The sequence below is a fragment of the Schistocerca piceifrons genome, chromosome 8 (genome assembly GCF_021461385.2).
Source record: "Schistocerca piceifrons isolate TAMUIC-IGC-003096 chromosome 8, iqSchPice1.1, whole genome shotgun sequence".
Lineage (NCBI taxonomy): Eukaryota > Metazoa > Arthropoda > Insecta > Orthoptera > Acrididae > Schistocerca > Schistocerca piceifrons.
Genome location: NC_060145.1, coordinates 292,275,912 through 292,289,702, shown reverse-complemented (window position 1 = coordinate 292,289,702; position 13,791 = coordinate 292,275,912). Strand labels below are relative to the sequence as shown.

Sequence of the window (13,791 nt, the reverse complement as noted above, 5' to 3'; positions counted from 1 at the left end):
GCGCTGTTCGCATCCAACCATGGAGGTAAAAATAAGAGGAGTTGTCATGACGTCACAAACTTGAAGCCGACCCAAGTCAAGATTCGCCATGTTAACTACCCCAAAACATTCGCTTCTGGTAGTTTGATTCCGTGTAGTCGTGAAGTGTTTTGATAAAAAATGCCGGCTTGCGTCGCTTACTGGTGTACTAATCGTTCTGATTGTAGTCTAAAGTTTAAACAAATCCCATTTCATTCGTAAGTGGACTTATTTAAGCGCTATTTTCTTATATATACTTGAAATTCTGATGCACTGTAAAGTTCTACAGTATGGTTTTATTTCTGTGATTTGACTTTAGATTTCCTATCAGTCCAATGCGAAGAACTCTCTGGAGGTGAGCAATACACTTGGTTTTCATTGTTTGGTTATTCCCAAGTAACTGAAAAGTCATGGCAAGAAATATCATGGAAATGGGGACTAATGTTTTAAAATGCGATAATTTAATATAAAAGAACTGTAACTTCATGTAGTTCATTAAATCTTCAGCAAAATCTGTGGAACACATGTTACAGTGGTTAAATTATGAGTACTTAAAGGGTTACATATTTGTTAAGGCGAAGTTCCCTATCTGTGTCCAGGCTATTTAGATCATTAATCCCTGTGTTGTCGTGTTACCCTGTAAATTGCTGTTATTTGCCACACTGAATGTCACTTGGTAGGTACAATTTAAAAACAAAGTAGATGTGTAAACTACAATGTGCCTGAGAATCTTAAATTCCGTTCTTTTCCTTCATAATTTAACGAACCGTTCACTTTGTTGACATGACAGCTGGCTTGTTTATATCATCCCTGCATCCATCTATGGGACACCAAAGGAAATAAGGCAAGCTTCTTGCAAACCTGAACATTGAAAATTTGCATTTGACTTGAAAATGCAACGAATACAAATCGGTGCCTCTAAACTGTCAATCATTGCTTTTGGAGTTCTAGCTTTATCAATTATCGACACAGACACAAGAAAGTGAATAGAAATGGATTACAAAAGCACGCTTTTCATAGCACATACTCCTCTTCTCGGTTATTCGAAGTGTATAAACAAAAAGGAATTACAGTACTGAGGCCAGAAGCTTCATATTTTGGTGTTGAATTACTGTATCGAATACGCATTTAAGACCGGAAAAACAGTTAAAGGTGCGTTCCTTATGCTGTGTTGTTCACTAAAACATTGTAACATTTACTATATAAAATAAATAACGCGTGCACGCGACAGAAATAACGAACAACAAGGAATTGTAAACACTCGTCTGCTAATGTTTTGGGGGATCCAAGATGGCGGCAGGCCCCGCCCACTGGCTTCAAAACAGCGTACAGCGTAAGTCTGTAGCGCTATCTCCCCTTATTCTACCTCCATGCATCCAACTGCCAAACACTACAATAGCAAAAATTTCAACAATGCAAACCAGCCACAGACTGCATACAGCACAGTCAGTGATTTTCATACAGAGCGCTACGTGGCGTTACCAACATAAAAACCTAAACAGCCTACTTACAGTTGTTTCGGCGATAACTCGCCATCCCTAGCCTGGGGCCTTCCGTTGTGAGTAAAGTATCGGTACCTTTTGTTCAGTAGCGTGTCCCTGACGAGACCTCGTGACTTTTCAGGAGGAGGCGGTGCTGGGCGAGGAGACGATCAACACGGCGGTGTACGCGCAGCTGGACCCGGGCCGCGTGCACCTGGCGTGCGAGGCGGGCACGCGCTGCGTGCTGGTGGGCCGGCCTGCGCGGACGCGCGCCGCCAGGAAGAGCCTGCGTCTCGCACTGTTCGGCCCGCCTGTGCCGCCGCTGGTCGCGCTGCCCAACTGCAGCCTGCGCGTCTACGTGCTCGAGGACACACGCGAGGCGCTACAGGTACGCTGCAGTACAGCAAGGTCTAACATACACGGTCATGACACTCGCTGCTGTGGAGATTGTTCCAGTCTGACAGCTGGAACAACACCAGCGCCGAGAAAGCAGCCGTACGATCAACGTTTCAGTTATTTTTCTTCTTACTTATTATGTTTTAGTGTTCGAAACAACAGTAAATTATCGACAGACTGAGCTGTCATACAATGAAGGCTTTCACGACCGGATTTTTCACCTGCCGAGAATTCTTCCAGGTTGTATGGCCGTGGTCCATGGAACTCTTCAATCCCTGAAGTTTCGTGCAAAGCTACATTGGATATCTTCACGTAGTGAAATTTTCGGAAACTGAAGTTTTATGTACTATGACGAACTATTATCCACGGCTGTAGATTAGATTAGATTAGATTTACTTTCATTCCAATTGATCCGTAGTGAGGAGGTCCTCCTGGATGTGGAACATGTCAGAAAAACAACAATACATGACAAATATTTACAACTAAAACAAATAAGCCATCAAAATATATAACCATGGGGATCATTTTAACAGAAAAGAAGAAGCTATGAAACTCAGCGATATATGGACAGTGGATGAGAAATTTTTATCTTTGACTTACTATGATCGATAGTTATATTTTATCATTGACAAGGTTTATCTCTGCTAACACGTGAAATCCAGACCACGCCAACTTTCGACAGTTTTTAGGCAGTTCTTCGACGCTCGACAAGACTCAGCACAATCAGGAGCATGTCGAAGATGTTCAACGTAGCTTTGGACGAAACGTCAGGGATTGAAGAGTTCCTTGGACCCCGGCCATACAACCCGGAAGAATTCTCGGCAGACTGAACTGTGGTGAAATAAATGTAAAAACTGCCGAATCTCTGCCTCATTGCTATAAACTACAACTTACTCTTCAAGAAATACTTTCGATTATGTAAATAAATGCAGCTTATACCACTGAAATCAAGAGAATATAAAAACATTTCGTGCATGAGAAACATATACTTTTGTAGCTGCCTGTTCTTCTTGTCACCTAACAACTTTGTGTGGAGTCTGATGATTCGCGCATTATTACACTTCACTCGACTTTCCAGTGGATGAACATTTTCTTTAAGTGTTACTAATTTTGCTTCAAAAGCGAAAGCGTTGAAAATTTCTCAGATGTAGCAACAGTAGTGGAATCGGTTCCTTCTTTGTTGGGTAACATTTATATTACCTTTGACGTTTCATCATTACGCCTGTGGTGACAGGTTGATGAGTATCTCAGGGCAGATTGTTTACGATTCTCTTGTGACGTACAGATATTTACTACAGAATGTCTCTTCTAAGACCAAAAAAATAGTAAACAGCAGAAGACCTGACATTTTGCAGAAAGACTTCGTATAGCCACTCAACAATGTGAAGTTTTGTTCACTACATTTCCAGCCAATCAGTGAAGTTGACGTGGTGAGGGAGGGGGGGTGGAAGGAAAGGGAAAAAACTAATGATGTCAGCTGCATTGGGACTTCATGCGGAATCAGTGGGGATGAGTGAAAATGTGTGCTGGACCAGAACTTGAACCCAGAATCTCCTCCTTATTAGACAGTTGTGTTAACCGCAGTGCCACCCGGACATAGTGTTAATGGGAAATGCTTGCACTGGCACCTAGTGCAGTCTCTTATCTGCAGCTCCCATCCCTGCCCTCCGTGCTCGCTAATTTTAGATTACTGCTGGAGGTCAAATGTAAATGTGCATCTGCACTGATGGTTCTTCAGTTCGAGTCTTGGGCTGATACACATTATCATTCATCACCATTGATTCAATGTAAAGCCCTGATGCAGCTGATATTAGTTCTTTTCCTTTCCTTTACTATTTCTTCCCCCCCCCCCCCTCCCCCCTCCCCACAGCTATACATAATCCATGTGATGTCTGTCCTATCGGATATGTCCAAAAGAACAAATACCACACATTTATATGACTGATAAGCTTCAATGGACTACGAATCTACAACCGTCAGTGGGGATGCACATTTACGTTCACCCTTCAGTGGGAATCCAAAATATGGAGGATGTGGATGGGGACTAGGGATAGGTGGCGCTAGCTGTGTGTGTGTGTGTGTGTGTGTGTGTGTGTGTGTGTCGGCCGAGGAGGGTGCCGAGATATCTGCTCATTTGCAGTTAATAGTGTGTCCGGGTAACACAGCAGTTAATACAACTGCCTAATTAGCAGGAGATCCTTGGTTCGAGTCCTGGTCTGGGACACATTTTCCCTCAACGACACTGATTCTGCATAAAGTCACAGTGCAGCTGACATCATTAGTGCCTGCTCTTTCCTTTCCTTTCTTCCTGTCCACCTTCAATTTACATCAAATGTACCATAACTCTGGATTCCACATGATGTCAGTTCCTTTGGACATATCTGAAAGAACAGACACCATGCACTCATATAAGGGCTGAGAGGTGTGCAACAACACTCAGGAGACATTTTTATTAATTGCATGAAATCTTAACTGACAAATCAAAATCAAAGACCAAAAACCTGCAATTTAACTGTGATCAAGCTGGGTGTTAGTCCCACAGGATTGTGAAAAAGCCTGCTTTAGAATTACATAGAACCATACAGAGAAAATGCTCAAGTATATAAAAAATGTGTAGTGCATCTGTAAATGAAATGGCGGAAAAGACATAGTGCAGTCAGTTGTTCAGTACTGCCCCTTTGTTTGGTGTTATAAAGTAAGCATGGCAGTAGACATTGAAAAAAAATCAGAGGCACAGTACTAGGTTTATGCCAGATTAGTATAATCCATATCTAACATAAATTTAAAAGAATCTTAGGGGAAAATGTGACATTGATCTCAGTGGTTAAGTTTAAAGAATCAGTGTACGAGGAAGTCTGCATCAAAATACTGCTGTGCCCATCATATATCTTGCTTAGGCATTGTATGAACAAGGTAAGAGAGCGTAGGGTGCATACCAAATAGTATATACATTTGTTGCTTACCTGACTACAAGCTGATTTTTCTGCTCTTGCAAGCTTTTACCTGACTATCTAGTTGCAGTGTAGCAGCATTCCAGTCATTTTGATCATTGGAACAACATTCCTTGACATATTCCACATTCCTTGGAGGTGTTTCCCCCATTTTTCCTTTGTCTACTTTTAGCATTTTGTGTCACTAAGGCAGCCAATTTATTTTCAGTTGACATATTTGTAAATGGAATAGGACAGATTGGATTTCAGAGTATAAGATAGATGTCACAAGAACTGAAATATGAAATGTTTACACTAGTACTGATATTCTAAAATTTCTTCCAGAATCCCAAGTACTCAAGGACATGAAATAAGTAAAAGATGGTTCTATTAAGAAATTTCACAATAAAGTGGAAGGAATTGAATATTAATAAATCTCTTAAGCTCCTATTAAATTGTACTTTATTAGTAACTAACATTTTTGCGGTTGCTAAAAATGTGTGTTCCTCGATAACCAGCACCTTTATGGGCCAAATTAAATGACCTCAATTATTTATGCAGATTGTCTTTCTGCCCATAATTGAGTCCGCGACTAGATATATTGGTTTGAAAAAGAGAGAAATCAGTTATGTCACTAAGGGACAAATATAATAACAGGAAGTACTCAGTTCTCAAATTCAGACCATAACACTCTGAAAATTTTAGTATGGCTTAATGAATTACTTTTAAAAGGTGACAATATACGACAGTAACAAATGAAAGAAAGCAGGTATGCCAGATTCTTTATTTTGAAGTCATTTAGGTGTGACAAATTTCATTTGGTATTTCAGCAGTTCTGCATAGTTTGGGACTTAGGGACGGGATTACTGGCAAATTAAAGCTCGATAAGATACGTTCAGATACTGCACTTGCTAACATACTCTTTATGAAAGTATTTTGGTTTGAGTTCATATTAACGTACAGTTTCAATTTGTCAGTCATGTTCACTGCCATTGTGTTTACCTATATGAGAAACAATTTTGTATTTAACCAATTTCACAACCTTTGCAAGGAACTTTATATTCCTTTACTCAATTTCCTAAACACTGGAGTCACCTACTAAATACAATTGTTGTTCACTAAAAATATATTGAATGAACAATTCCTTCTAGGCCAGTTCTCTATGCATTTGGGGTAAATAAATAAAATAGCACCATATGAACACACTATCACAGATGATTATGTTATTGAGATGGCGTTTAGAAAATGACCACAACTTCTCTTTAAAAAAAAGATAGTGAAGAACAAATGGCAACCATCAAATACTAAATACAGTACACTCCTGATTATTTGGGATAATGTGGGGGAGAAGGTGCATGAATAATGGAAAAGCATGAGTAATTGAGTTATTTTCAATAATGCATTCTGCGTTTGAAAGTTTATCCAAGTTGTGTGGATAGGTACTTTAGGCCTGTTTATTTCTTAAAATAGTTTGTAATGTTGGTCTGCTACTGAGAGGAGCTGACTTTTTTTTTTTTTTTTTTTTTTTTTTTTTTTTTTTTTTTTTTTTTTTTTTTTTTTTCACTGCATTCAAATTTTTGTTGCAGCAATAATATCATTGTACTGAAACCCCCTCTGGCCCATATAACCTAGTAAAGTATCAACACATCACAATGTGGTACACCAGCTGTCAAGGTCACTCCCTTCATCCCCAATCCACATTCACTATCCTCTTCTTTGTTTTTTTTATGAAGCAGCAGTCAGCATTTCAGTGTCACTCATATATTATTGGAAGCCGGATCCACAGTGACTATCTTCAGCCACTCATACAAGTTTTCTTCATTGACATCTACAAAACCATTTAAACCCATTACCAGATTCATTATTTATGCAGTTGTTATTTCTTCATCACAGAAACCTTGAAAATCACTTTCTTTCTAATCTGAAAGAATTTTCTTTCCTGATTGAAGTAGCGTATCTTGCCAGACTTCCTGCCAGGCATCAGGAATCCCATGTATGGCAGCTACAATATTGTCCATTTCTTTCAGAATACCACAAAATCATCCTCATCAACCAGCATTCTCATTAGACCAGTCCAGTAGAGCCATTTTACCAATGCAATTACGCTTTGGTCCATTGGCAGTCACATTAGAAGGTAAAAACTTATTTACGATGAGACCATCATCAGATACAAGAATCATCTCATTGGAGTGTAAAGGGGCATTGTCAAGCAATACAACACCCTTCTGTAGCAATTCTTTCTCTTCTAGAACTCGCTGAACTTGTGGTACAAAATGTGGGTAGTAACAGTTTTTGAAAATTTCCATTACCCATCCATGCCCCTTTTTGGTCATAATAATGCACAGGGAGAGCCTTAGCTGCAATATCCTTGAGGTTTTTTTTTTTTTATTTTCCAGCCATTAATAGTTCCATTTTGTAGGTCCCAGAAGCATTAGCATTGCTCAAAATTGTAATGTATTCTTTAGATGACTTATATTCAGGAGTACAAACTTAGCTCTTAAAAGCAACATTTCTGGTTGGTAGACACATCCAATACAGACCACTTTTGCCTGCATTATAAATTTGGTTAGGTGTGAAGTTCTCTTCTTCCACAAATTTCTGGAACTCTTCCCAGAAGGAAACAGCTGCCGCAGCATTTGAACTAAGCCTGTCTCCTTGCACAGTAAGTTTGCAAATGCCATCTCTTGTTTGAATCTGGTTAGCCAACCAGATGATGCATTAAATTCTTCCTTTAACTCTAGAGCTTCATAAAAAGATCTAGCTTTCTTGGCATACATCATACCTGAAACAATAACATCTTCTGCTCGTTTGTGGCTAAACCACTGCATAAGAGCAGCATCTAATTTGTCAGATCTAGATAGATCTTTTTATGCTTCTGTATTTTCTGCTTATTCTTTTTAATTTCACAAGTAGTTTGAATTCCAGTACCATAATCAGCACTTAGTATTTTAGCAGCTTCCCCCTTCTCATATCTTTTGATTAATTCTGGCTTTTGTTTTAATGTCAACACATGTCTCATTTCTCTATCATCTCTTTATCAAATTTCTTCTAACTTGCTTTGTTGACACTCAAGTGCGAATTAACAACAGAAAACTGAGTTTGTTTTCAGTTATACAGAACAGACTGGCCGATAACAAGGAAATGGTACTTTGTTGTCACACAGCGACTTAAACAATAGAATTGGCAGTCATTGTCATGGAGTGAGTTGCTTATTGCAGTTTGCTAGAGAAAAATAATCAGCAAACTGGATACTCAGATTAATAATTGGGGATACACTGTATTTGATATAATTAATCCTATGGAAGATATTATTTCATACAGTGCATATTCCTTTAAATGTGATTAGCATGTCACAGTATATCTGAAGGCTTACAATACACAATTTCACTTTAGAGTGTGGAACGTGAAGAGGCAACATTGGGTGCACAGTTGCTGGACCTTCCTAGGACCTTGCACTTTGAGGATGGTGGTGGACCCCTCATACTGAGCCTTGAAGATGTTGGTCCTGGCTGGCACAGCAAACCACAAGCTGGACATCAGGTGAGATATAGTACCTTAGATTTCTATTTTATGTACACTATGCATATATTTTGTGAGGATCTGAAGTGCTTTCTGATAGTACATTATAAAGCATGTCAACAGTTCAGATCTCTGCCTGGCTGCCCAAATTCAGATTTTCCATGCTTTAATTAAACTATTCTTGGCATATGCTGAGATAGTGTCCTTTAAAAGGTCATTGCTAATTTCCTTCCCTGTTGTTCCTTAATTTGAGCTTATGTTTCATCTCTAATGACCTTATCAGTAACAGGACTTTAAATCTTAATCTTCCTCCATAAAGCATTAATATGGACATTAAGAGAAAAAAATTGTAAAATAATTTTAATCCATCATTGTAAAAACTTCTTTGTTAAAGCTGTTTGCAGTGTCACTTTCTTCTTTGATAGTTTAGGACCGTAGGTAATTTCAGATTATACTATTATTTTCTAAAATTTGAGTTAGTGCTCAATAACTTCTTTTTATGCTTCACACTTTCTCTAAACAGTGAGAGGTTGCCTGTTTTTTCTTGCCGTAAAGTGTGATTTATTCATCTGGTGCACTTTCGTCAGATGTTCCACAAAGAGAACAGTCATAGGTAGATTTAAGATTTTTAGAAAAACGATTATATATGATGTGTTGTTCATCTCTCTGTTTCAGGAGATACCGTTCCAGCATGTGTGGAACCCAAGTCACGGTCACTTGCACTGCTCATTCTCACTGGAACGCACAACAGTGCCACAACAGCCATTGTCACTCTCAGTAGCAGCATGCCAGCAGGGTAACAACAGCAAAGTTGTCCTAAGGGTGCAGCCTGACCTTGGTGCAGTGCCCCTAACCCCTGGACTCACCACTCTGACTGTTACTACAAGCAGTGGTTGCAGCTCTCTGAGGTCATCCCCAGCCAGTGCTTCACATTCACCCTTCAGGTACACATATTAATTGTATCCATTATTTCCTTTTACAATGCACTGAAATTGCACTGTGAGTACTAGCAAAATTATGTGGTAGTTATAGTTGCAAATTGTCTGCCAGTTTTGATGGTTTCTGACCCACCAGATTTCATTACATGCCACTGAAAAAACTCAAGGTTGTTAGTAGATTAATGTTAATCAAGGTATTCCTAATACCTCACTATTTTGAGTATTTTAGAATAAAACAAAACTAATAATAACACCTTAGCTTAATAATTGTGGTACAAAGTCCGAAACTGTAATGACGAAAATGTTTGCTGTATGTGACTGATCAGTGGCACCAAAAGTAAAGACAGATAGTATGTGGAGTATTTTGAAAGACATCAAATTGAAACTGTTTTTCATGCCATTGTCTTCATCACACAAAAAGTTGTTATGTTATTGCTTGGAACCAGCTGAGCAAAGAAAAAGTAGTGTAAGAAGAACAGTCAGAGAAGCGTTCAATGACTTTTAAAGTAAAATTTTGTCAACCAATCTGAATAAAAAGCCTAAAAATATGAAATGAGTAAGCCATTCAAAATCCTTCACTCATTCACTCAGTGACTATAATGGCACTGAAATGGAAGATAATAGAGAGAAGGCCAAAATACTGAATTCAGTCTTACAAACTTGTTTCACCATGGAAGATCGTAACACAGTCCCTCCTTTAATCATCATACAAACATCAAAATGGCAGATACTGAGGTTACTGATCACAGAATAGAAAGGCAACTACAGTTGCTTAGTAGCAGAAAAGCGTCAGGACCAGATGAGATAGCTGTAAGATTCTACAAAGAATTTGTGAAAGAGCTTGCTACCCTGCTAGTAGCAATTTATTATAGTTTGGTGGAGCAATGAACTACATGGTGTGACAAAAAGAATCATCCATTTTGACACATCTATATTTCTGAAACTAATAAACATCTACAATGAATTTTGTTTTGTGATGAATGGGAAACTCAAAAAGTTTTGTTTTTTCATATCTTTTTAGGTGTTCAATATGCCCCTCCCCCCTTCCTTGAAATGCACAGCATATGTCAATGTGGTATTCAAATTGTTCCCACATTTCAGTGTGCATGTCTTGAGTTACAGCTTCCACAGCTGCTGTTATGTGAAGTCTCAGTTCATTGTTGTTGGTAACAGACACACATAGATTCTTTTATAAAGCTCCACAAGAAATAATCACATACAGTCAGGTCTGATGACCTTGGAGGCCAGTAATGGCAGGCTGAATCATTTGGTCGAGTGCAGCCGATCCATTATCCAGTAATCCTTTTATTTAAAAATTCTCTCACTTCCAGATGCCAGTGTGGCAGTGCCCTATCCTGCTGGTAAATGAAGGTCAGCGAATGGATTTCTGCGAACTCCTTGTAAACTATGGCGGATGCATTCGACATTTGTGTCAGATACTCAGGGATGGCCTTGCAATTTGTCTTTACTCAAACAACCTGTTTCTCTGAGTTGTTCATGCCATCATCTAATGCTCTGTGCTGTAAGAGGATCCACTGATACCTAGTACAAAAGTCACACTCAACAGTTATTACTGACATGCACTGTGCAAAATGTAGAACAAAAAAAGCTTTTTGTTGTCTGGACACCATTTTTACTGATGCTATCTAGCAGGAACCATGTAAAACTCAAGAGTTTGTTCTTTCCAACAGTCTGTTGTTCATGCATATATCTCAAATGATGTTATAGTTATGATTTTCTAAATTGGATGATACTTTCTGATACATCCTTTATACCTAGTGACAGGAAAAAAGTGCAGACCATTCCCATTTTTAAGAAGAGCCATAGGACATATGTTCATAATTATAGGCCTATATCATTGACGTCAGTCTATTGTAGAATTATAGAACATGTTTCATGCTCAAGAATTATGATACTTTTTGGACAACAAAAACCTCCTCTATCGGGTGTCCATCCTAAGAGACATCACGTGCATTTTAGCTGGTGTTTCAGCAGATATTCACAATTTCATTTCTGGATTGTGCAGCTGGAATCAGCCCAAACGATTACTGCTCATCAAGTCTTTCACTGTGATGCTCAGTATCAACAGAAAGTGTTGGTTGGAAAATTATTTTTAAAGCGTGATTTTACATGCCCATTCGATAGAGTACTACCAGATTAGTCTAATACAACATTCATTTTAACAATATGTGCTAATAGGGGTAATAAAACATGAAGGATAAACAGCAATGCAGCAGTAACTCAGCAGCGCTCCATGCTTGGCTGTAGCAGGGCACTGCTGTCACTTCTGGACGACTGGTTATTCTTGGAGTTTTATGGTCCCTATTAATACATATTAATAAAACAAATATTCCACTAAACTAATCTGGGACCACTCTATTCAATGGGCACATAAAATTCCACATTAAAAAATTTTTATTTGTAATGAGAAAAGACTAACATTTTCCGTCAACACTGGTTGTCACGTGAGAAACGAGATGAGCACTATTTGTTGGCACTGACCCTAGCTGTACAATGCAAAATTAAATTGCAAATATGTGCTGGAACTCCACAGTAAATCTCTGATGACTTTTTGGAGAGACACCCTGTAAAAAAATCAAAGGTCCCAAGTTTGAGCCTCGGTCTGCCACACAGTTTTAATCTGCCAGCAAGTTTCATGTCAGTGCACATTTGGCTGCAGATATTTCATTCTGGAAACATCCCCCAGGCTGTGGTTATGTCATGTCTCTGCAATATCCTTTCTTCCAGCACTGCTAGTCTTGCAGGTTTCGCAGGAGAGCTTCTGCAAAGTTTGAGAGGTAGGAGATGAGGTACTGGCAAGGAGTAAAGCTGTGGGGATGGGCCATAAGTCATGCTTGCATAGTTCAGATAGGTTTACCCATGAAAGGCAAAGGTCAGGAGTTCAGGTCTCAGTTCTGCATAGTTTTAATCTGCCAGGAAGTTTTGTATCATTGCACACAATATGCCAGAGTGAAAATTTCATTCAGCTGACTCTGTTCCTCCATGAGATCCATAAAGCTGTATACAATGGCATTCAGTTTGATACCATGTTCCTTGGCTTCAGGAAGGTGTTTGACACCAACCCACACTGTCAGTTATTGAAAAAAACTATGAGCTTGTCTAGTATCAGACCAGATTTGCAACTGCATTCAAGACTTCCTTGCAGACAGTACTCAACACATAACCCTTAACAGATCAAGACTGACAGATGTAAAGGTAATTTTCGGAATACTCCAAGGAAGTGTGATGGGGCTGTTACTGTTTACACAGTTTATAAATGAGCTAGTGGAAAGTGTCAGAAGCTATTTAAGACTGTTTTCAGATAATGAAATTGTGTATAAGAAAGTAGCAATCCCAGAAGATAGTACTGATTTGCAGAATGACTTGCAGAGGATTAATGAATGATACAGGCTCTGGTAGTTCACCCTGAACATGAATAAATGTAACATATCACACACACACACACACACACACACACACACACACACACACACACACACACACACACACACAGATGACAACAATCTCTGGCTCCAGCCACTCAGCATCTCCACATTTCATAATACTGTTACATTCCATCCTGGATTTTCCATTGTTTAATGTAACATAATGCACACACGAAGGAAAAGAAATCCACTACTATACAACTGCATTATTGATAACAAACTGCTGGAAACAGTATTTACTGTAATATATTGAAGAGTAGCTGTCCAGAGCTACATAAAACAAAAGTGTATCATGTAGAGATTTACCATTGAAATTTTGAGCGAACACTTTCCAGGAAGAGTCAGACTACATATTACTTCCTCCCAAATGCATTTCCCAAAGTGACCACGACAAGAAAATTTGAGAAATTGGAGTCAATACAGAGGCTTACTGACAATTATTCTTCCCACTTGTCATTTGTAGATGGAACAGGATAGGGTGGATCAATTAGTGGTACTAGAAGTATCCTCTGCCACACACAATTGGGTAGATTGCCAAGTGTGATGTAGATGTTCTGCAAGGTTAAAAATTGTGCCAAATTCATTAATTCATTCAGTCACACACTATATTCCATTAATTATGAGTGTGTCATGAAGGAGGGCATTTATGGAAGTGAAATCACTCAAGTTATACATTAACTGTCAGAATAAACCACTGAAAATGATAAGTGCTAATCTACTTACACTGAAAATTTTGGTTGGTTGGTACTTTATATTATGGGAAAAGTAGCTACTTAAAAAAAGAGTTACTGCTCTTCCTCTCACATTATTTGGATGCTGTTTTTATCTATTACTTCATACTAATAAGTTATTTAATTTCATCGATATCAGACTAGACTGCTACATAGGTCTATGTTCTGGCAATGTCAAAAACCATTATACTACTAACATTGGTGTTAACCACAATTTTCATCCCACAATCCAAATGTTCTGCTAAATATTACAAAATACTGTTTTATTTTGTTTTTGAATATCTGGAGATTGCCAACTTCTGGGTTCCAGTTTATTGTTTCCACGTTTCTGG

General features: G+C 38.6%; 1 protein-coding gene across 1 annotated transcript in view; it reads left to right on the top strand.

Annotated features, from left to right (window-relative positions):
- Positions 1-13,791, top strand: part of LOC124712282 (netrin receptor UNC5C) — an 82,816-nt gene that overhangs the window by 47,758 nt on the left and 21,267 nt on the right. Inside the window, exons 8-10 of the mRNA XM_047242576.1 lie at positions 1,642-1,887; positions 8,219-8,365; positions 9,020-9,288. Coding sequence (XP_047098532.1) covers positions 1,642-1,887; positions 8,219-8,365; positions 9,020-9,288 — 662 coding nt within the window. The remainder of the gene's footprint in view (positions 1-1,641; positions 1,888-8,218; positions 8,366-9,019; positions 9,289-13,791) is intronic.